Genomic DNA, 24,304 nt, shown 5'->3' with positions numbered 1-24,304 from the left:
TTCCTCCTCCACCTTTTTACTTGGTGCTTGAGGTAGTGGCCTGCGGCTGGGCTTTGTATGGATCGTGGTGACAGGGATGTATTACCAGGACAGGGTCAAGCTGAGCCCACCAGCCAGCTCCTTGGATCAGAGAGAGCCCCTGCAGAAGAGAGGGCAGGACTCTCTGAGTTGCAAGCTTCTATGTCAGCTGCTTCATTTGACTGGGATTGATGGTGCTGAAGTGTTTTGTCCATGTATTAACACTAAGGATTTCTAACTTGGTTTATTTTTAGGTTAAAAATAGCGTGAAGCAGCCAGTCTGGACTTCTTCCTAATTCTGTGAGGGTTAAAGGATGCTTTAGATTCAAAATAATTATTTGGTGACAATAGTGCTCATGATGTTTCTGTGAGGACTTACTGTTTATATATTGCTTTATCTGTTTTGTATGTGCCAGATCAGTAAAACTACTTGCAGAAATCTGTATACTTCTCTTTTTATGTTACACTTGTACAAAAAGCACTCATTTCAGTGTATTCATCTTTGTTTTACTGTTGTCCTTACAAGTTTTCTTCTTAAAATTGTGTTGGCAATGTGCTCTTCCCACTAAAAACCTCCATCCTCTTCCCTCAACAGGAAAGATGGGATAAACTGTCAACCCCTTGAAAAGCCAATAGATCCTCTTAAACATTTTTGCTCTCAAATGCTGTCTAAGCATTACGTCAGTGTATCTCCTTATTTATTTATTTATTTTTATTTTTTTCTTCTCTCGCATCTCGAGTGAGCTGGGTGGCAGCAGAGTAATCATTATTGTCAACAGGAAAGCTTTATTGGTGGTGGCCAGGGAGGTCCTGCAAGTTTGCTGATGCTGAAAGCTGACAGCTCTGAATTTCTCTCTACTGAGTTTCTTTCCTTTTGCTGAGTTCAGTTAGATGCCTAACAGAGTTTCATACTCACCTCTCTTGGAATCCCTTTTTGGAACAGAGCTTGGATTGCTTTTAGTTGATAACTTTCTGCTTTGGGAAGGGACAGGAGTGCATTTTAACTCTCCCAGCAGTTGGTTTGATTGCAGTGGGAATCCACTGGGATTTTGGTGCTTGTCTTTTAAGCAAGCGCTTATGCCTGTGTGCTGCTTTTTTCTTTTTTTCTTTCTTTCTTTTTTTTTTTTAAGTAAAGTCTTGAAGAAACTGATTGCATCTTTGAACCACTAGTAGATGTGTTGAAAAGGTGTCGATGATCTGTTGATCTCACTCTGTGCCCTGGGGAAATGGCCAAGCATTGCCATGCCACTGGTATACCTTGAAAGGAATCAGTGGCTCTAAGGATATAACTGTACCTGGGTCTTCAGGCAGCAGTTGGCATTTTGTTGCTCCATGCAACAAAATGTTGGTCATGCCTTACCTCATGGGAAGTTTCTTTCTTGTTGCTGATGAGAGTGATGGTAGACCCAAAGGTTTCCTCCAAAGCTTTGTGCTGCAGCTGCTCTGGAGACTGCTGTTGTGCAAGTGCAGCATATAGTTTCCAGTGAATCTTACAAGTAGAGCCAGAATGATTTTATTGACTTGCTCTCCTGTTTCAGTGAGTAATTCCTTTTAGATTAAATGGTGATTTCAATGGAAATGGAAAAGCTTGTCTTTTTTTTTTTTTTTTTTTTTTTTTTTTTAAGGCAAAACAAAGCTGGAGTGGTTTTTCTTCTTCTTCTTTTTTTTTTTTAAGTTTCCATGTTAGGCTTTCAGGCTTTTTTCCAGTTTACCCCCAAACAAACATAAAATGTCTTGTTTTGTGGAAGGTGGAGAGCTAATAATTTCCTGACAGCTTCTGCTTTTAGGTTATGTATTGTGAGAAGAACAAACGACTGCCTCTTTTCTTGAATGCAAATCCTTGCAGGGGAAAAACCTGCAGTTTGCTGTTTGATTTAGTGGATCCGGTTATGGGAGTGAGTTTTTCAGTCGAGCTCCACGATGCTACAGCCAGTGCTGTGCCTGCAGAAAAATGCACTCGACCCAGCGAACTTTGACAGAAAGGGCAGTATCACACCCCTCATAAACAGCATGTTCAAAAAGAAATTACAGACATAATGCAGAAATTACTGGGTAAAATTGTCTGGCTGATGCTGTGGTAGCTGTTGTCCATCTGGCCTTAAAAGTCTATGAATCTGTGATATAGGTTCTAGCATTTTGGCACTTGCTATAAAAGGAAATCATGAGAAAGCTTAGAGCAGAATGAAGCCAACATAATAAGACATAAATCTGTAGTTAATATTAGTTTGTGAGTTCATTAAGTAGTGTATATTTTCTTCCTCCAATGGGCTATAAATAATAGATACTTCTACAGCGTATGTTCTGCTGTAGTTGATTTCCACGGATGAAAATGCTTCCTATCAAGTTCTTGCCTGCTTGTTTTTCTGTCCTAGCTCAGTGCAACTAATTAACACAAAGCATCTGCTCCCTGATGACTTTGATTCTTTCCAGGAGTTTATTTTTTCATTTGTTTTTTGCTTTCTTGGATTATTTTAGACTGTCGTTTGCTGGAGTGCCTTGGATTTATACTTCTTGAAGAAATACTTGGCACAACAGGGAAAACAGTTGGAAAATGAATGGCAACAGTAGTGCAATATAACCAGTAAAGATTTATGAAGAGGGAAAACTTTGACTCATGATGATGAAGAGACCTCTCCAATCAATGCATCTTGGTAGCTCAGTGAACTCTGAGAAAGTAGGAGGAAGGATGAGGGGGTATACAGCTTGCCAAGAAACAAGTGCTGTTAGTGATGGTGGGTTTTGCAGCTGTAACCCTTGCCTTAGGCCGAGGGAGATGGAGAGAAGAGGGACGTGCTGAAGGAGCAGTCCTTACAGCCTCACACACTCAAGCATCGGTTCATGTCCAATTGAAGGAAATGCATTTCCCTCCCAGCATTTCAGAAAGGATCCGAGTCCTTACCACATCCATACAAATGCAGCTGAAGGCTCAAACCCTTGGTGGCTTGGAGGTGTAAGCCCTGGCAAAAAGCCAGTAACGCTGTAGAAAAGACCTCCCTGTGACGGTTCAGTGCAAAGCACTGCTGCCGTGTGTTACCAGGTGCCTTGACCTCCATCCAGCAGCTCATTTCACCTCGTGCTGAATTTCCAGTGTGTAAATACTCCCATCAACTTGAATGAGGTTTCTCAGGAGTATTTTAAATGTTGTTGCTCTTGTAAACTATGAGTGTTGTGTCAGAGCTGTGGCTACCTTGATTTAGCTCCGTCTTGTCCTTGGTCGGCTGTGTGCTGCAGAGTGCTGTGCAAAGGAGGCTGAGAGCTGCAGGAGGAGCCTCGAGGCTGTAGGAGCACTTACTTGGTTTTCACCTTTTTTCATACAGGAGTTCAGGTAAACAAAAACAATGTTCAGATTCCTGTTGAACTCCTAAGAAGTGTTTGTTTCAAAGCAGAGTTTTGCTTTAGTTCTATAAAAAAAGAAATAAATTTTAGTCTGGATGTTTTATTCCAAAATGTACTACTTACTTATAAAACTGTTTTCAAACATTTAAGTTGGCTTTAAGTGAAGGTTTCTTTAACCCCCTTTCATTTTGTGATATAAGCTGTAGTTCTGTGGTGTTGACTTGATCAAAGAGGACATTCTTTCGCTCCTGCTTTTCAGTTTTATTTCAGTGAAAAAAAAAGATTCATAAAGCTTTGCAACTTTGTGGCATAAGCTCTCTCAGCTCTTCATATTCTGGCCATTTTGCCTGTTCTCCTGGAGCAATTTCTAACTTCTGTACATTGTGTCACGTTGTAATCTTGGAAAAGTCCACTTAGAAATGGTGCTGCTAAGAGCAGGACTGCTCCAGCTCATAAAGAATTTGTGGGGCTTGGCTGAAAGACCATAGCCTCCCAGAAGAGTTGTTTGCATGTGCCAGCAGAGACTTTGGCCCCAGGTGAATTATGAATGTTTTTCTGGATGGACAGTCTTGATGGGACGGTGTTTTTTGTTGGTTTTGGGGGCTTCTTTCCTTTTGAAACTGAAGCAGAGAAATTGAAGCTGTTGCCAGCTGATTCTGTTCCAGTTTGGAGCCATTTCAGTTCAGCAATGTGATCAAAAGCCCATGGAGCAGTGGCTTCTACCTGAGATGTTGCGCTGTCTTAGCAGACTGGTTCCGCTTTCACCCGCACGAGCTAATGCAACCACGCGGCACTGTCCTCAGTGGCAGATGGGGTGCTCTGCTGCCTGGGCAGGTAGGCTGCTTTAGGTCAATATTGAATGCTGGCAGCGGCCTCACTTGGTATTTGCTGTGCTTGTGCTTCCTTCCAGCCTTGATCCCTATGTAGTTGTGATGAGGCTGCTGAATGCCAGTTGTGTGAGTGTGACAGGGACAGTTGAGTAGAAGGCCAGATACAGCATCCTTGCTGGAGATGCATGAGTGAAAAAGTACTGTTAATTCACCAGCTGGAGTTCAGGGCAAAGGTTTAGGTCGCTTATGGCTTTATTCTAACTTGATTACTCACCCTTAGTAATGAGCCTGTCTGAGAGCAAGTATATGCAAATTCCCCAAGCTATTATTCTATATTAAAAAAAAAAGAAATAAAAAGGAAAAAAAAAAAAGGCTGTGGTGTGACTCTAGACTTAATCATCATTTATCCTACCCTGAAGGCATGGAAGTTAATGATGATATAGATCTGTGTGGTTTTGTGTTCCTCTTGACTGAGCATTAGAAATAATTAGGGCTTGTGGGATGGGTGGCGCTGGCAGTGGATATGAGCAGAAAACATTTATGAATGTATGTATGTGAACTCTTCCAAGTTCACTGGCAAAAATACATGTGCTGAGTGTGTGCTTGTGTGCTGTGCATTTTTTTGCTGCTTCGTTAAGACATAGCTACCTGGCACTAAGGAAAAAGGAAGCGGGAATAAGTCAGTTCTGTTTTAAGCTTAGGGGCCAAGCAGAGTTGCTTGCTGGAGACATTGCAGAGCGGGGAGAGTTCTCCTTCCCCAGGGCTCCTGAATCTAGACAGCTCTGGGTTATGCTGGTGGAGCATGTAAAGCGTTGGGACTGGTGCAGCAGTCCCCAGCTGTACAGGAGCTGAGCCGGATGCTGGACCTCCCGTGCTATGGGAGCCCGAAGCACATACTTGGAGATTTTCCTGAATTACCTCCTTCCGTGCCCTAAATGCTTGGATTAGTTGGCTGTTAAACAACCGCAACCAAACACGCACTGGTCCTCGGGCTTGTTGGGGAGGACCTGCTTCTGCCTCTCCCGAGATGATCTGTAGTCTCTTTTTCCTGCCTGTTATGGGCTGAAACAGCTTTTTGTTGTTGTTTTTTATTCAGGAGCAGAAAAGCTTTGTTTTTGCCCAAGCAGCCATGCAATTAGTGGTTAGAGCATTTGCTTGGGGTGGTGCCAGCCCTTTCATAAGGCCTCTGCTGAAACCCTTCTGCCGTGTGTTGCAGGCGTGCACTTTTACCTGCTGTTTGCCAGTTGAGTCTTCCACAGCCTGGCCAATCTGCGTGTTTTCTTTTTCTTCGACGTAAGCCACTTCGGCAAAAACAGCATCCCCAGCTGGGAGAGGAGCTGCTGAGCCCGTGCCCTGAGCGACGTGGCTGGGGCTGTGCTTAGTGAGTCCCTGCGTTTGTGGCTCTCGGGTCTGGGACGCAAAGGCTGCCCGAGAAGGCATCCACTAAGCCTCCGTAGCAGGGGCCGCGCGTGCCGGGCGCTCCTTGGGCTGCGGTGGGCAAGCCACCCCCCTCGAAAGGGCAGACATCAGGGCTTGGGTGGGCTGCAGGCAGCATCCGGCACTGATAAAAAGGACACGAAGTAGCCGGAGGTGCCTGGCCGTGGTGGTGGTTGTGGTGGGCGAACTGTGGATACTTCACATGCAATAGTTGTCGTTTGTGTTATAACAGAATTTTGGGTTACACCTTTCGACAGGTGCAATGTAGTATCTCATCCCCTCCTTTTTACTTTGTTCTATTCACATTTCTACTGAAATAAGGGAGGCACTGCCACTTTCCTAACTGAAGATTTAGTATTCAGTTCTGGTGGCTGACTCACCGGTATAAAAATTCCCACTGACTTGATTTAGAGTTGAATGGATCATATTATCTTTTCATATGCACAGAATTGTTTTGAAATTGAAGTTAATAACTGCAATTTAAAAATTGCTGTTGATAGAAAGTGAATACAATATTTAGCTGTGTCATACTCTCTTTAAAACTCAATATTTGAATAAAAGCACTTTTTTTTTGCTTTTTCTTTTTTTTTAACTGATATTAATATGTCACAAAAAACTTTGTAGCATCAAACATTTCATCTAATTACATTCATTAATGGCATCTCTGGGACAAGTTTAAATTAAGTTGTACAGCCTAGATCAGTACTTGTTTTGCATCCAGTGCAACTTGGGACAGGGGTACGCTCTTCTGCACTGTTTAATCGCAGTGACTGTAATGCAAGGAATTTGGGTGAATCTGCTGTAGTGTTGGCAATCTCACTCCATTCCTCCTCTCTCTAAAATGATACGTAGTTGTAAAATGGGAAGTGTTACAAGTCCTGTTTTTCAGTGCATTTTAAAATGACCCTTTTAATGACATTGTGAAGGAAAAAATGCAGTCATGTTTTGGAGCACTTGAGTGTTGGCCTTGGACTTCAGCTGAAGCAGGGGAAATTAATTTTCCTCTCTGAAATCTTCAGGTAAAATTTGCCCTTTACTGGATGATATCTATAATGTATTTTGTATAGGTTGTGGTGTGGAAAGCAACTGAATTGTGTATTTACTTATTGTGACTGTGTTTCAGTGAAGTCACTGAATATTATTCCCACTGACCCTTCTGTAGTTGGGTAGCGTTGCAAGCTCCCAATTTTCTTTGGACTTTAGCAGGCAAAAGCTACCCAGATGCTGAGCTACCACGTGTTTTTGCCAAATGTCACGCAAATAGGCTAGTTGAGGCAGAGCAGCTGTGTGCCTTATGGTCGTATTCTGGATTAATACTCGGCACGCGTGTGCAAATACCTGGACAGAATAGCCCTGCGGTGCTTGTGACTCCAGAGCTGAGAGCTCATTTTTTCCCCTTGAATGTAGTTTTGTATGTTCGGGGCTATTTTTGTGTACGATAGACTTGGTTCAAGTCTTGGTACAGTACAAGCCAGCGGTCAAGATCAGATGGACTCTGAGAACTGTTCCTCAAACTAGATCTGTTGTTTAATCTGTACTTACTGCTTTAAGTATTTCCCTAAGATTTTAAAGGCACGTGCCTTTTATATAGTATATTGTACTTATGTAGTGCACTTCTGGTTTTATTTCTCTGCCTCGCCGTAGACAATATGGTTTGGTATTAAATCTTTGTACTTCCTATGCATTTATGTTTCTGACTCATTTGGGAAAAACAGGCACTCGAAGTTGAATACTAATTAAAGAAATTTGATCAGAGTTTTTTTGTGTGTGTCAGGAACAGCAGATACCCTGTAAACAGAGTAACTACAATACCAGAGGTAGGTAGTTGGCAGCGTTTTTCTTTGGCAGAGGCAGCAAATGAGCCTGATAGAAGTACTGGGCTGAGGTTTACGATGGTCACATCCATTACGCTTCGACTTGTAACTTGTTGGTTCCACCTATCTGTGAAACTACAGGTACCTATAAATGGACTTGCTTCAAAAAAATATTGAGCCCCCAGTCTTCTCCTCCGCTGATTTCAGGCTTGTTGGGGCTGGCTCATCACAGACTGATGTCTGCTTGAGGCCATCCCGTTATAAAAACTTGATTAGGAGGTTTTAAAGAATACGTCAGGGGGAGATCAGAAGACCTGGAGAAAGAAAGACCCAGGGAAATCGGTTCCTTTTCAAGAGGAGCATGAGTGTAAGAAGTGAGATTGCAGTACACAAATATACTGTGGGAAGCAAGTCTTGTAATCCAAAGAGAAGGAAATCCTGTGCTTTTAAAGTAGTAGAAAGTTCCTGCTAATTTTAGATTAGCTGATTCAGAGATTAGTTTTACTTTCAGGATTTAAACCCTGGATACAGAAGGGGCACTGGAAAGCACAATAGGCTCTTAGCCATAGAGACAGCCCCAAAAGCTGCCATAATTCTCTTTAGCTCTGTTAAATGTGTGTAGATTTATTCTTTAATTATTTCACACTTTGTACTCCATATTTTAGGTAATATGAGGGAAAAATGTTAAAAGCTTGGAAATAATTTATTGCTGTTTAATGTAAATAGTTAGTTAATTGTGTGGCTTAGCAGTTGAAAAGTTGAATTTGGCCACAGCTGCAAACAAATTGAGTTTTTTGGGGAAAACAAGGAAAGATCCCTTGGATTTCTAATAACAAAGTTGTCAAAAGACTTGGAAAAATGCAGGCGAGAGAGAAGAGAATAGTTTTCCCTATAACAAGAATATTCTTATTACTTATGTATAAAATACTCTTAAAAATGAGTTTATGATAACCAGGATATTCTGCCTGTTGCTTTTGTTTGGTTTTTTTTTGTCTTATGATCTGATTATGCTAAAAACTGTACTTTCTTTAAAAAAAAGTGTGTGTGTTTGTAAGCATACATACATGTTTGTGAGTATATATGTATATATATGTGTATTTGTTCCCCCCCCAAAAAAGACCAGATCCCAAGAATTTAAAGATGGGATCTGCATTCTGCAAAAGTTCAGTGCATATGGAATCTTGCTGCAGTGGGAGAACTCAAAGGAGGAATTTAATGCCTATCTAGAAGGGTTTTCACAGTATGACCTCGTTGTTAAGCGGAGTTCATGCGTTAACCTTCCCCAGTTAATTACAAGCAGTCTGTTCACTGCACTTACCTAAATCTTGGCGTATTGACTGCAATATGTAATCCATCCAACTTCCTTAACAGCTTTTCCTCTTGTTTCTTTTTAGTGAATTTACTGGACTCGCGCACCGTAATGGGGGATCTGGGCTGGATAGCGTACCCAAAAAATGGGGTAAGTCTGTTGTTTGCTTTCTCAGTCACAAATTATACTAATCGTTTCCATTCCAAATGTAGACTACTGGGTTTAAAAACCTCCCTGGAGTGATTTGTTGGCAATGGAAGGAAAAAAAATAAATAAAACAACAAGCTGTGACTGGAAAAATGGAGCTTTGTGGCTTGGGGATTGATTTATTTATGCCGTAGAGCCAGCCACAAGTATTAAAAAAAAAAAAAAAAAAAAAAAAAGACAGCCACCATGAGTCAGCCCCCTCAGCCCTCCCCACACCAAGAATATCTATGGGGTTATTTAAATTTAAGTGCAAAATTTTGATTCTCTTTTTCTTCTTTTTGAGCCTTGAGGTGAATGTGCGGCACAGTTTTCTGGAAGTCTTCCGCAGGGCATTACTATTCACTTTAAAGGAGCAGTACTGTTTTGAAATAGGTCTAGGTCCATGATAAAATTCTGGAAGCTGATAACACAGAGTTACTAGAAAGGGAGCTGAGTTTTAAGCCCCTCGACTAGTCCTATTGAAGATCCTCTGTCTCTCTCCATGAACTATACTGAAAATAGAAGGAATGTGGCCTCCTGAGTTGATACTGAAGTAAGTGCTGGAATTTAGGTGCTTGAGTATCCTTCGGTGTGTCTGTTTGGTCTGGCTGCATCACGTGAGAAATCAGTGATTGCAGTTGTAGGGAACATGAAGTGATTGCCCGTCTGTTGTGGTCTTAGTTTGACTGGGCCATACTTGGTATGTTGGTGTCATAGAGAGTTTATCAATAAAGTCGTGTACGGTTGTCTCCTGCAAGCTGCTGAGTGTTCTTGACAGTTCCTGGGAGTGATGAATGCTATCCGACGTTAGAAAATGTCCTAAGATTGAAATGCTACACAACTGTGCCCTTCAACATGACAGCTTTCGGGATTGTGCTTTTCCAGAGTTTTAGACACCAGCTGAAACTGGCTGCAGAATTGCCTTGGATGCCAGTCTCATTTGGACGCCTGTTGGCTTGTGATGAAAATGGTGATGGCAGTGTTTACATGAAACACAGCCACCGCCATGAGTGTGTATTAGACAGTGAATTCAAATCTGAATTTACATGTATTCTGTATTTCATATATTCTTTTTTTCCATATATTCAAAGAGCTGAAGTAAGCTCTTTGATACATCAGATTTTATTTTTCTTGTTAGCGGTATTGTGTAGGTTCTAATCAGTTTAAGTAGTTGGTAGCCGTTCCAATGGTGATATGGTCCCTACCAAAGATATATTTTGAAGCAGCCTTCAAAAACTCCTTTAGTGTTGCTGCTTTACTTCATGAGGAGGAGAAGCATTTATTTCTATTATGAATCTCAAAAAAATATATTTGTTTTTTCCTAGAACACATCTGCCAGAAGTAGGAGACTGTATGAGGAGCTTGACTTTCATGAAATAAAGGAAGCATTTAGTCTCTGTAGTTGTATGGGAAAGCCTGGGAAGAGTTACCAGTATATCACAAAGGCTCAAACTGAAAGGCTTCAGAAATAGATTTCTGCATCTATTCTTAAAAAATATTTTTAAAAATGTCATGAGGGGTGGGGAAGAGAGGTCCAGTCGTGCCAAATGAACTTGCTTTTTTGGCAGATCTTTAGGATCTGCCTTTGTCATACTCTTTAAGTTTCTGTTACAGCTATATATAGTGGCAGTTTTTGTATCTTAAACCTTTAAGGTGTTCCATGCTCCAGAGAGGTCCAGCTGGTCTCATTTAGCCTGCTGTTGATCCCATTTTTGCTGATTGCAACGGAAAATGGGCTCTACTCTGGAAAATTAAAGCTGTGATAGGGGAAAGAAACTGACCCTCCCATTTCGAGACAGGATAGACTTAGAGCCTGTTTTATAGCTAGAATTCCAAATAAAGTACTTTAGTGCCTTCTGTCCCCACAAGATCAGACTTTGGTCTGCTGCAAGACAGGATGCACCAGATAATCTTGTGAATAAGGAGTTTTAGGGGAAGGGAGAGGAGCCCTTCAGGTTCGGGATGCCTATACAGAGCTTTGTCTAGCCTAGGTGCTTCTGTGATACGGGTTTTGGCAGCATCCAGCATTCTCACATTGTGGCTGGGTTTCATTTCTCCCATACTCCTGGAAAGTATGAAACCTCTCTTCTTTCTTGAGGTGGAGTATTTGGGGTTAGGTTTAGCTCAGTTGGTTAGAGCGCGGTGCTAATAATGCCAAGGTTGCGGGTTCAATCCCTGTATGGGTCACTCATTTCAAGGTTGGACTAGATGATCTCCAGAGGTCCCTTCCAACCTTACTGATTCTATGATTTTATCAAGGGGCTGGTGGGATTGAAGCGATTTGTCTGAAATGTGCTGTGGCCAAGCAGGGGTTGAGCTGAGGTCTCCTGGAGTGGAGAACGGGATGTTGTGCACAAACAGATATTTATTCTTTTGCAGCTTTGCTCTCTGAAGGGTTAATGAGTCCTGGTAGCATGGCTTCCTCCCTACCCCAGGAGGCCTTCCCAGCTGTGCGGGCTTCAGCAGCTTGCAGCAGTCATGTATGGCTCTTAACCTGCAGTTACATCTGTGTTAGGATGTGGGCAAAATCCTCCTAAAGTCCGTGTAGCAGGGGAACTCAGAAAGGAGGCCATCTCCCTGCCAGTGGATCACGATCAGGATAGAAATGCTTTCCCAGGAGTTGGGAACTCATCCTGTTACCACTTGCCAAAGGGACAATATTGACCTTGCTTTGCAGTAGCTCTAAATTTACTTTATGCTTAGGGAAGTTACTGGAATTTCCTGAGGTTGTTTCAGAAAAAAATCTGGTCCTTAGCACAAGGTAGAAGCCTTCCAAGCAGGTTTTCTTCATTAAAGCCAGTCCTTGTGAAGCATGCCTGTAAAGTCTGTAAGTCTCTTAGCTCTGGATTGATTTCCTGTGGTGCTGCCTACATTTACTAAAACTGGACACATTAGAGGTTTACATAACATTATGTACGGCTGTGCCACTGACTTAGTGTGACCTACAGAAACTGCCTCTGCTAAACCCTTTTGTCGTACAGAAACTCACAGAAGTAGGAACAACGGGAGGAGCGGTGAGAGAAATAGTTGGGTCCAATGAGGCAGGGTTTGTGAGCTGTGTTGCCCCTTTCCCCCGTTGCTCTGACCGGAGGCTATGCACAACGTGGTTGGGCTCCCTGCAAAGCCATAGCGGGGTAGAAGCCCCAAAGAGCCCCTATAATCCTGTGCAGTTGATTCTTACTCGGTCTGGCCGTATAAAAACTGAAGCACTTCTAGCAATGTGCAGCTAATTGCAAAAGCTGCCTTTTAAAATAAATGCTTTGGTTTAGCTGCCTTGATCTCTTCAGCAGTTATGTCTGATTTTTGCTTCAGTGGTTATGATAGCATTGATTTACTTTTCTCACACCTTCTTCCTCCTGGGGTTTATTTTTAAGTTTGTTCTTAACAACTTTGAAGTACTCTTTCCCTTCCAAATCAGAGCACCGCATACCTGCCTTACTTTTGTATAACTGGTCCTCTCCCATCTCCTCCACCTCCCATTGATTTCCTTGAACTTCCTGTAGCACGGAACAGGAAGGCCTCTGTGGTCCTCTGAGTATTGGCTGTGTGCTGTGGCTCATTGCACAGCTCCATGTTCCGCTTTTTTTCTTGCTCAGACAGGAAAATAAACATGCACTAAGGAACCTTGTCCTGTGGAGATGTTAGAGGATGCTGGGATCGCTCATAATTCTTTATTCATTGCAGAGGATGAGGGAGAGCTGGCTGGCTTGCCACACTTGAACTACAAGCAGAAAAGCAATTGCCTCTGCTTTGGAGAGTAGATAAGGGCAAATACTGAAAATCGGGGTAAATTGAGCCAGATTCATTCTGCTAGTCGCTTGTCATTTATGTAGGGCATTGGTGGCTCTGATTTTTGATGAGCAGTATTTCTGGCTCATTTTTTTGAGGACAGGTACCCGAGGGTGCCTCTTTGAAGTTAAAAATAACAGGGATTTAGATTAGTCAGCACGGTTTGTAAATAGATTCGCGTTGCTCTCTGTCGATTTTGGTTCAGATTGAGATTTTGTACTGGAATCCAGGCTCTGGATTGGAGGCAGTGTTTGCCCTCAGGGCTAGAAATAAAGTGATGGAGGAGCATGGAAGAGGAAGGAGGATTCTTGGCACCATTGAGCTGTGTCATGTAGCTATGATTATAATTGGCATTTTCAGGGCAGTACTTTTGGCAGCATGTGTTTTTTCCTGCAAATGCTGCTGCTCAGCTGTGACCAGTATAGAAGAGGAAACAGAGAGGGATACACTGCAAGAATACAACTTGTACTGCAGCAGGGAGCATAATGGAGGTGAAAGTAATACCTGAATAGGTTAAAAACGTATACTAGTGACTCCTGAAAAACCTGCAATTTGGCCTCAGTTTTTATTTATACATACATGCGCTTGTGCACACATAGGTCAGTGAGAAACAAACACTCCACTTTTAAATATTATTATTTAAAGCAGAGTAATCCAAACCAAAGTGGTACTTGTAATTTTCCAGTACATACAAAGTCAAGGATTTTAGCAGGAGGTGGTGTTGAGTTCAACAGAGTCAAAACATGTGGGAGGTTTCTGTTTTCCCCTAGGATTCCTAATGGTTCAATGTAGTATCTGTATATATCTAAACTTCTATCCTCCTTGATGCTCCCCCCAGTTCTTCATGTTCCTATGTAGTGAGCTTTGTGTGTATCTTATGGTGATGTTTTTTTGATTATGCCACCTGTTTCAATATACCAGAGTGATTCATGCATGTATGTATAGTATGGTGTAATTATATACTAAAAAAAAACTTGTGCTTTGGTTCTGCAAATACAACAGAATTTAATAATGCAGTTATTGTGCAGGATAATTGAATTAGCTTTTAAAGCACTGCTGAATTAATGCTTCAAACCCTGAAGGCCACAGAGCAAAATTAAAGATGCTAGTGTAAAGGAGGTTAGTGGTAGTGCCATGAGGGCTGCATTTGGCCTGCCAAATACTGTTGAAATTGGTGCATTCCCCTGGTGTGCTGGTGGCATTGCCAATGATTGTAGGGCTGCATTTGTTTCATGGAGCTTGAATATGTCAACCAAAATCTGAGAAGATGTGCTCTGCCTTACTCGGCACTCGCAAGATCTCTGCTGGAGAACAACGTCAGGAAACATAGGAAGTAATTGAAGAGAATCCACAACAGAGTAATTGCGTAACTGGAGAACTTGGAGATGCATCCACGTGAAGAGTAGTGGACTTGCCCATAACTGTTTTGAGGGATGCAGAGAGGAAAGGAATAACCTCTTCCACAGGTTTGCAGTGGGTGGGACAAGAAGGCTAGGGCTTCCATTTTGGCCAAGATGGTTTAAATTAAACTTGACAAAAGTATTTTCTAATGGTAAAGACAGAGCAGCTTGGGGCAAATATGAAGCTTTTTTGACAGGAAGTCTTTGAGAGCAGGTTAGATTGTCATCTCTGCTCCTCTGGACAAGCAGAGTTGATCTCCTCTGCAGGATAGAGGAAATAATCTGTTTTGGCCTTTTCCAGCCCTACAGCTGAGAAGGTGCAGACAGAAAGCTTGTGTTAGCTCTGTGTCTAGGGTGCAAACTCTGTTTTCTTTTTTCTTTCCTTGTTTACAAACAGCCCTTTTATTCCTTCAAAGACCTGCATTTATGACCCACTTCTTGTCTGGTGCCCACGACAGATTAGATATTTTATGTAGTTTCTTTTAAACTTGAGTACCTCATGCTCTGCAAGACTTTTCATTGAATAGTATCACCTAATAATAGTATTTTCTAACCAAGCATCTGAAATTGAAGCCTCTCACTCCATTTGGGTGCACTCTTACGTTTGTTGTCCAGGACTCAAGTCCTTGCCATGCTGTTGACAGGACGTCTGAAAGGGTGCGTTTTTTTTCAGTACGTATGGGATGGGACTCTTGCAATCAGCTGCAGACAGGCAATCCATCACTACAAAAAGTTGGTGGCAGCATCTGGCAAGGCATAGGTCACACTGAAAGAGATCTAAAGTACCTGGAGTAGTCTTAAGATCCTGTAAAATGGAGTATTACTACTAAGATTAAAAATAAAGTGAATCTTTGTCTCTGCTAGAACTATACGTTGCTGTCTTGGTCTTGAAAATTCACTAAAAAACGAAGGCTGATCCTTCAGTGTCTCTCTGTTTCCTACATACGGTTGTCAGCATTAGGTTACTCCTTACAGACTCATTGGGCAAACAATAATCTCTTTTCATGCTAGCAAAAAGCCTTTTTTTTCCCTCTCTCTGTAGTGTTTTACAAATTAAGTTCAGGGATAAAAGAGCTTTGAAAAGCTTTATCGTTTAAAACCATTGTTTCGTTACTTCTGTGCCAATTCCAGAAATAGTGGTATCCAGCTTAGTAACTGTACAATCAGAACGTATAAACCTAGTGCTCCTACTAAGAATATGAATTTTTGCAGAAAAGTACTGCCATTACTGAATGCATGTGTCATAGCCCAGGGTCCGCAAAATCTGCATTAAGATTGTATAGCTTATGTTGATGTATTTTTAGGGTATAGTTATTTCTTCTTTGGCTTAATGTATATATCCCTTGTGTATGTATCACTTAATGGCATGATCCATTTTTATGACTTAGAACACATTGGCCTTGCTCTTGCCCTGTTAGAGTGCATATATTTTTGTTCAGGTTAATGGCATTTTTTTTGGGCAACTATAAATACAAGACTGTAGTCTTGGATTCAATTTATTTGATATTCTTTTCATAATAGAAGAAAGTTGGTTTTCTTTTCCTGCTACTTGTTCAGGAAAGCCAGCTTGAAAAGCACCAAATAAAATGAATGTTCACTTCAGAAAGGAGTATGTCTGGTAGGTTTTAGCCTAGATAGTGAATATTTTTATAACACAAGATTTCTAAAAACGTGGTATTACAATGCAAGCTATTGTTTTGTCTTCATGGCTAGCAATTGCCTTATGTATTGTACAGTGAATGAAGAAAAGGAAGTTTACGGAGGAATCTTTTTGCTGTAGTGGGCATTGGCCTAGCTCCTTCTTCCAAATGAAGACCTAGCCTCTGGTTTTGTCAGAAGAGCTCTGACTTCTCTATGATTGCAAGTTCTAGATATGTGGCCATTCAAGAAATAGCTCAGCAGTTAAACAGCTACAACTACTCAAACAGCCTACACATATGTGTACAAAAGCGGACGGTGTGGCTGGAATTTCACCATCAGAAAAAAATGCCAATATTTTAGTTGGAAGCTCTTTTTGCCTCAAAAGATTTTGTTTGTATGCACCTTATTTTCTCCCAGAAAACCTCTTTGGAGTGGGCAGGGGGAAACATGCTGGGCTGTATTATTTAGTGTTCAGTATCTGTGCTAAAGCAACCAGCAATTACGAGGTCTGCCTTTTTTAATGCTGAAAGTATAGTGGCAAAATAGATTTGACCTTCAGTACCAGAAATACACATGGCTATAAATACATGCTTTCAGGAGATGTGTGTGTTCATCTGCTTTTAAGTGTCCAGAGTATGACTTCCAAATCGTATTTGGCATGAAATCCTCTGCAAAGAAAAGTGGTGGCTATTCCAACTAGTTTTTAGACTCTTTCCAACTTGAATGATGAAGCGTTGTTGAAGGCAATGTCAATGACACCTGCATGTTGGTCATCTCTGCATTGCCCCTGTGACATGGTGGTGTGCTGCTCTGATCGACTGTCTGTATCCCACAAGGCTGAACAGGGGGTATAAAAGGTTTGCAGAACATGATCAGGCTGTGGCTGCAATCAGTGAGGAGTTAAAAGCATTTGGAGAAGAGAACTCTTATTTTCCATGTATAATGGGAAATTGCCGTTTCCTGTTTTCATTTTGAAGTAGTCAAAAGAAAAAGCATCCATGATGCAGTAGTAGAGTGTTGTGAGTGAATGAAACTTAATCCTAGTTCCCACCTCCCATCCCTTGTTCAGATATGCCTCTGGATGAACTTAGTTAATTGTAAGGACTAATCCAAGGATGAGTTGCCAGATAGCTCTAATGAGGCCAGGGTCAGCCCCAGGGAGTCAGTAGGAAATGAGCCGCTCAACAAGAAAAGCAGAGAATGACCCAGGCTTGGTACGTTGCCAAAGGAGAAGGATGAGGAATTGCCTGCTGAGCCAGGTGTCTCTGGGACAGCTCCCAGGATGGAGACAGCAGTGGTAAGGAGCAGAGGTGGCTGATGGCTTTCTAAAAAGAGCATCTCTCAGACCAGGCAGTAACACCTCCAGCACAAGCCTTTATTCGCCTTCTCTCAAAGCTTTCCAAGAAGCAAAGTCATATTAGACTCCTGGTTCTTACCAAATGCTCTGATAAGTGTTTGACCTTTGAGTTCTTGCTTGTTTCTCTTTTCAGTGTTCCAGCAAGTGCCAAGACACTGGTTTGATTATATAAAGTCTTTGATTTAACAAAATAATTGGCAGAGAAGTAAAAAAAAAAATGTTCTTTGTGAGCAGAGACGTTTAGATTGCTAGAAAAGTTACCTTTCTTAAAGCAGATTTTTGCCCTAGGAGTGTATCTTACTAAATTTAGCGTGTATGAACTACCTGTATATTGAAACACAGGAAATACTTATTGTGCTGTAGATTTGTTGCTGTGCTGGAATAAAATAAGCCCGAAGCTTTTGAAGATATGTACTTGCTATGGATAATTACCTTCCTTGTGATATTTTCCTACAGTATCAAAGATGAGAACTTTTAACTTTGAAGAGTGGGAAGGTCTGAGCCCTTCTGGTGAAAAAGTTATTTTTGACTTCAGCAAAAATATTTGGGGGACAGTGACCTGATCCTAGTCTTTGAAAGTCTTCCTGCAGCATCAGTGTCTCTTCTCATAGTATTGACAGCCCCATAATGTTGTACAGAAGATCCAGTTGGCAGGAGAAGATAGCACAGCGTATTTCTCGATGCAATTTGAGATGTTGGTGTACACTGATCTAAGAGTTAATGTTTGCAGTTCTGTTCTTGTTGTATAGGGGGAGTTACTGGTTTTAGGGTCTTCTCGTTCAGTTTAGCTGTTGCCTTGTGTGAGAGGTGATGAAAGTATTTGATGTTAAAATTTAAATATCTATTTAGTTAACGTGTTCAAAAAAAATAAAATTAATTGGTTTTGGTGTTGGAATTTCCCCAATATTTAATGCAGATGTGCTGCTTCTAGGGAGCAGTCCTGCAGAGATGGTGAAATCCTGAAGTCCCAACCATATGCACCAGATGCAAAGCAGGGTGGGAAAAGTACCTGGGATTTTTGCCTTCCTGAAAAAGAGAAAAATTACTAGATATCTATTTAGTCTTCCAGGTATTTAGAAGAACTAGCACTTCTTCCTGTGCAGGCAGTCTATTTCATCACGATCTTGATTTCTCTTGTCTTTTGGGGTGTCTTTGCGCATCAGTTGTGTCGGTGCTTGGTCGTCCGTTCACAAAACTCGGGTTTTTTTTTTGTTTTTTTGTTTCATTTTCCTTGAGAGTTGGGAAGATGCACAGCTGAATATGCTCTGGTTTCAGACCTCCAAACTGTTTATGGCTGGGCAGCTGATGGAGCTCCTTGCAAGACACAGTTTTAAGTGCCGTTAGGAATTTTAGAGCGTGCACTGACTGCTCTAGTTGATTGCAATACAAATGTATAGTAAGCCAGTAAATCGTAGACAGCGTTGTGATTACAAATCATTACAATAATGCAAGATTATTCAGTTTATGTCACAAATCCTTCTAGACTACACAATTAAAGTCATAACCACAAGTATAATCCTGTGAGATAAAGTCACTTCATTACACAAGCTCCTTCTGGTTTACTGTTTGCTTTATTTTGATGCCAGATTGAATAACCGAATGTTCCTAGGTAATTAACTTTAATGGCAGCATATCTTTTTTTTTGTGTCTGTGTTAATTCTGGAGTTTATTTTCCATCCTTAAAAATAGGGATTTTGATTAGTTCAGTAGTTAAGCAAAGCCCTAGTCCTTTCAGTTCTGGTATTGGGAAAATCGGCATAAACCTTTCTGAAAATTCCCTTCTTCATTTGTCAGTTATGTCCATCACAGTAGTTATATTTGTCAGATGATGAGAACAGAAATGTTTGGCAGTCATTGATGCTCCCTGGTAGGTAGTGGGGTATGGGAATTTGCACAGTTCTGTGCCTCCTGGGGAAAGCAGTGGCTGGAGTATGTGCGCTGCGTGTTTGCAGGTAGGCAGAATACATCTGCTAAATGCGAGTGGAACAAATACTTGATTTGGAAGCTGAATTTTGGACCAAATCAAGCCTTTCTTAAGTCATTGGACGTCATTACGCATCCTGCTTTCAGTGCAAAAGAAGCTGGGGTGGGATAAGGAACTGCTCGCGCCAGTCAGTCAGAGCTTCATGACTCAGTCTGTTGGAGTGATGCTGATAAATACCCAGATTGAGATAATCAAAACCCATCAGGGGATTTGGATGTTGTCCCACTTATTAATTTTAATGATAATTTAATATCTATGCCCATTACACAGGCTGTAAAGCTCTTCCCCAGGCTTTCTGAGCCCGGTAGGTTCAGTTTTAAAATGTTGTTTGTTCACAATCTGGCATGCTTAACTTAAAGGGCTGGTCCTGATGTGGACAGGCTATACAGATAGATGGGAGCCACGGTGTCCTTCTGAATTGCGGTAGCTAAGGCTAACCGAGCCTGTTTCTCAGAGCCATGTGAGTGTATTGAACTGGCAAATGTCTTCAGCCCCTAGGAGATTTGGTTATTATGCTGCCTGTATGATGTTTGTAAAAGGCTTCTGCAGCGTAGGTGTTGGAGAGAAAGCAGGGAATCCTGAGCAGGCCTTGCTCAGTGTTTCCAAAGCTATTTTGGCACATGCCATTCCCCCCCCCCCCAGCTTTAAACCCTTCTGACCCCTCTCTTCATTGCCCCTTTCAGTGCCCTTTGAGGCTTTAACTAGATGCGTGAGCACAGCATTGCTCCGGAGGTGCCCTGCTTGTGGGGCATCTTCCCCAGCGGCACCGCACTCGGCACACCCCAACCCAGCTGGCGTTCAGTACGTGGGAGTCCCTGCGCATCTCTCCAGATGTTGCGTGGGGTCCTCAGTGGAGGCTGGAGTCTCTTTGTGTTAAGCTTTTCGTATACGAGAGAGGCTTTTCCCAGATGAATTTCCAGGGCATCTGCTCCTGCTGTAAGAAGCTGTAGGATTGAGGTTAAAGCCAGCAGCTGAGGTTCAAATTGGGTGCTCGCACTGCTGATCTCCAGTCTTTTCTTGAACAACTGGGAATGAGATTAAGTTAGCAAACCAGACTGTCGTGCTTTTGTGTGTGTGCGTTTTAAAAATAAAGCTGCAAACAAAGAAAATAGCGAAATAAAAAGTTTTCACATACAATGATATAACTGAAACTACTACCGACAAATTTTTTCTTCTCTGCACTGAGTTGTAAATCTTGGAGAACTGAGCTAGTTTTCTCTCATATTACAGTCTTAATAATAAGTAATCGAAACGAAAATAGGACAGAAAATTAGGCAACTCCTCACTGTCTGAGTATGTTAGTTGCAAATCACTGGCAGTCTGGATGTGCTGTTTCTTTCTGAGTTACAATTTTCTTGCTCATGGAGGAAAACAGCCAATAAAAAAAAAGCACAACATTATAGTATTTGCTAGTTCTATTTAAAAATAAGAGCAGATTTGTGAATGAGTGAGCTGAAGATAATGGTACTGTGGCTTCACTGGATTTTTGATTGAGACTATTAAGATCATGCAGTTGGATCTGTCATGGTATTTACATCATAGACATTTGTGCAGTGGTCCTTACAACAGGTTGTAACTTTGATTTGACCTATCGTGCATCCTTTAGAGAAGGATTTCTTCCTTGATTTAAAGTCTTTCTGTTACAGGGAGTCTGCCATATCATTTGCAACTTGTGCCAGCAATTAGCTCTCCTTGTTCTAAGATAAATTTTCTTTCTAGAGTGAATTTGTCAAACTTCAGTTCAAGGCCAATGGATCTTGCTCTGCCTTTTCTTGCTAACATTACATATTATTTACTAGTCATCTCTACTTCTTCTTCCCACACCCATGCCCTTGATGCTTTTGCAGGCTATAGCTGTATCTTGAGCCCTGAGTAGTTTCTGTGGTTGTTTCTGCTGTAAAGCAGAGTTTGAGCTTGAGTAGCTCTGGACTGTCCTTTCTGAACTCTTCCCAATTTGTCAGAGTCCTTGTTGAAGTGTCAGCATGTGAAATGAGAGCGGCTTTCTGGCGATGGCCTGAGTCAGGGGTTGCATCCTCTGCCGTATCACCTTTTGATATCTTTTTGAATTGGCTCTGTGAGGAAGAGAGACCAAGGGGAGAAGGAAATCGTCCTTGCATTGGAAGCCATGCAGAAACAAGAGGGTGTTTTAGTAGCTGCTTGGCTGGGCATTGGGGCTGAGAGGAGTTCAGGTGTGATGCTCAATGTGTGCATGACCCAGAGCCGTGTGCTAGGGCTATGCCGAAGTCTTAAGTCAGTTGACTTGGGCACTTGGTTATTTGGGAAAGGAGTCTGTCCCTTCTAGACTGGGAAAATGGGTTGTTCTACTGCAAGATCTGTGGTGGGAAAGGTTCTTCTTAAAGAGGAAAATATAACCCTGCAGTCCCCTAAAGTCCTAGTAAAGGTAGGATCCAGTCCTTGCTCGGCACCTGTGTGCGTACAGGCTTCATGCCTGCAAAACCAAGTGTCTTGCAGTGACTCAGAGCATTGCATTGCTGAGCACAGGAGTTGGCAAACTCCCTTCCCTGAATTCTCCCCTTTGTGCTTGGGTGGCCTGTCTCTGGCCGCTTCAATCTGCAAAAGTATGAGAATTCCCCTTCCGAATGGGGAATGGTGCATCCCTCTACATGTCAAGCAGTGATTAAAACATGCATAAGCTTTCAGAGCAAGTGACAGCCTAGTTCCAGAAGCCAAGACGTTACTAAAGAATCTGGTCTGCCTTTCCTTCTTGCAGACACGGTGGTTGCTCATACGTGGGCTAAAAGCCTGTTCTCCTGTACCAGTGTGCTATAGCAAGGACTACTTACTCCAGAGTAGGACTGTTAGTGTGAGCAGATAATTTTGCAGTCTGGCATGCAGGGGCTGCTTGGAAGCTCGCTGAAATCACAATTAACAGGCAGTTAATTCCTTTAACGGTAAGGCTTTGGGTCTAGTCCTATGCGAATAGCCTCTCAGGCAAGTTTTCTGTCTGTGGCATAGTTGAATGAAACCGATACGGGAATGGAGTAGAGCGTGCAGATCAGCTGAGTGAAATGTAAGGTGGTGAGGTTGGCCCAGCTGCATTTGCTCGTGGAAACTGGACCCCTTCCTGGCTGTCTGAATAAATCTGTGCAGCCTGCATCTGTACCTGTGTGTGAACACAGACATGCCCCATAGTGTAGAGGGGCAGCTGATAGCTATAAAATATGTGATATGATAAGCAGGCAGCTTGGGGCAGGGAGAGGAAGCTGTAGAGATGCAACAACGGGGGGTTTTGTGTGTTCTTCCCCTGAACGGTTTATTCTTTTATTTAGTATGATTTTTTTTCACAGCTTAATGCTTTAAGTTTCTTTGTGCACAATAATTTATGGATGAGAGCACACATTATTAGAAAGCTTTGTGTACTGTGTGCTATGGGGGCAACTTTTCAAAATCCAAGTGCCATTTCTTTAGCATTCTGACTTTCACTGGCTATGCGTTTTAATAAGAATGGTGTCCAATTAAACACATAATCTGTGGAAAGGCTGTTTCCTATGCTAATTATTTATTTTTTGGTGAGAATTATACTTTTTATTTATTTCCTTAAGTTCATCCGTTCATCTTTTTTTCTTTAAAATTTGCATGTTTTACATGAAACGCATGCAAATCCAGTTTCACCAAGAGGGGACAAGTCTGAAGCTGAAGAGAGACTGTTTGAAAGGGGAAGGATTTCATGGTTTAACTGTGAAATAATAATGAAATAATTTGTAACTTCATGTTTAATTGAAGTGATCAGTTGGCTCATTTTGTAGAATGAAAGCGAGGCCTAGGAGAGAGATGGGTAAATAATCACTTTCAGCTTCTGTGCTGAGTAGCACCTTTCCTCTGGCATCTCCCAAAGATGATTTAAAACCTTTATTTATCTGAAATAGGAACTGGAGAAGGATTGTTGTGCTCAGCAGTAATAAGTTGTTGCTGTAATTCAGCTGTTAGGGCTGTAAGTTGCACAAAACTTGTAGAGCAGGTCACGTCCGGCATTGGGACAGCTGTGCAGGAGACTCTTCCATACACAAGTCCAAAGAAGTCCTTGCTTGTGGCTTTCTGAGGGGCTTCTAGCTTAGCAGGAGAGAAGGAGCACCGAAGGAAACCCCTGGAGCTGGAGGAGCTGTGGGAGACGGCAGACCAAAGTGCTCTAGGGGGCTGAACTCATGAGTGCCGTTTGGCCCTGGGATGGAGAGGCGCTGGCTCCATGTGTCTCCTATCATTTCCCATCTGAACCTGAAATGCTCATTGTTGGGAAGGGTTGATGGTGATCTCTTTCCACCTGAAGAAATGCATATTCTACCCAAGTCTGTGCTTTTGACTGTTCCTCCTATTCTGCCACTCTTATCTTCTAACCCTCTCTTCATCGAAGTGAAACCTTGGATAGGAAATCAGTGCGTACAAGCATGTGGCTAACTTCAGCAGGCAAGTACTTAATGATAGACCAGCATGCTCCTTCTCAGGTTTTGGTGTGGTGTATTCTTTTGCTTTTTTCTTTTTTCCCTTTTTCTTTCTCTGAGATACTTTGCCCATGGCATTCCCATGTTCTTCCCCTCCATGGCTTTGGGACTCAGGCATGGAGCAGACCCTCGTTATAACCTCTAGAGATAAACATAAGCGGACCTTTAGGGTCGGTTGCTATTTCTGCACAACACAGATGGGTTGGAGCTAGCTTTAAATGGCCTTGCTTAGGCCAGACGCTGAGCTCACCATCGGCTGGAGCACATCAGCAGATGCTCTCCTTTCTCCAGGTTCACCCTAAAAGTTTCTAATGATGGAGAATAAACTCCTGCAGCAAGTTCCTCCTGTCATTGTTTACCCCCACTGCTTAAAATAAGTTAGTTGTGTCTTCTGTACAGGAGTGTTTAGTCTTTGATTGATTATATTTTTTTTTGTAGTTGTTGGTTAGATTAAAAGCAACCTAGTATCAGAAATCATCTCTTTGTATTAGGTGTTGCAGTAATATCATCAGGTAACACATGTTTTACCCTTTGCGTAGGTAAATAATTTGAGGTAGTCTTACTGTCTTCTTATAAAGCAGCTTTCCTGGACTTTGCATTATCACAGTTGTTTGCTGAAGCAGCATTTGTTTCTGAAATGCAGATATCTCGGCTCAGTATTTACCAAGTGATTGTATTTGCTTTCTTAGCCAATGCAGATTAATGTTCATTTGATTCTTCAGAGGTTGCCAGAGACACTGGAAGGG

The 24,304-nt window shown here is 42.0% G+C and overlaps 1 protein-coding gene across 7 annotated transcripts in view; it reads left to right on the top strand.

Annotated features, from left to right (window-relative positions):
- Positions 1 to 24,304, top strand: part of EPHA5 (EPH receptor A5) — a 165,982-nt gene that overhangs the window by 5,530 nt on the left and 136,148 nt on the right. For all 7 annotated transcript variants that reach the window (XM_062574426.1, XM_062574423.1, XM_062574425.1 and 4 more), the window contains exon 2: positions 8,830 to 8,894. In XM_062574426.1, coding sequence (XP_062430410.1) covers positions 8,856 to 8,894 — 39 coding nt within the window. In that variant the 5' untranslated portion in view covers positions 8,830 to 8,855. The remainder of the gene's footprint in view (positions 1 to 8,829; positions 8,895 to 24,304) is intronic.

Source organism: Rhea pennata, chromosome 4, assembly GCF_028389875.1.
Source record: "Rhea pennata isolate bPtePen1 chromosome 4, bPtePen1.pri, whole genome shotgun sequence".
Taxonomy (NCBI): Eukaryota; Metazoa; Chordata; class Aves; order Rheiformes; family Rheidae; genus Rhea; species Rhea pennata.
Note: the sequence above shows the minus strand (reverse complement) of the source record. Positions and strands in the feature narration are given on the sequence as shown.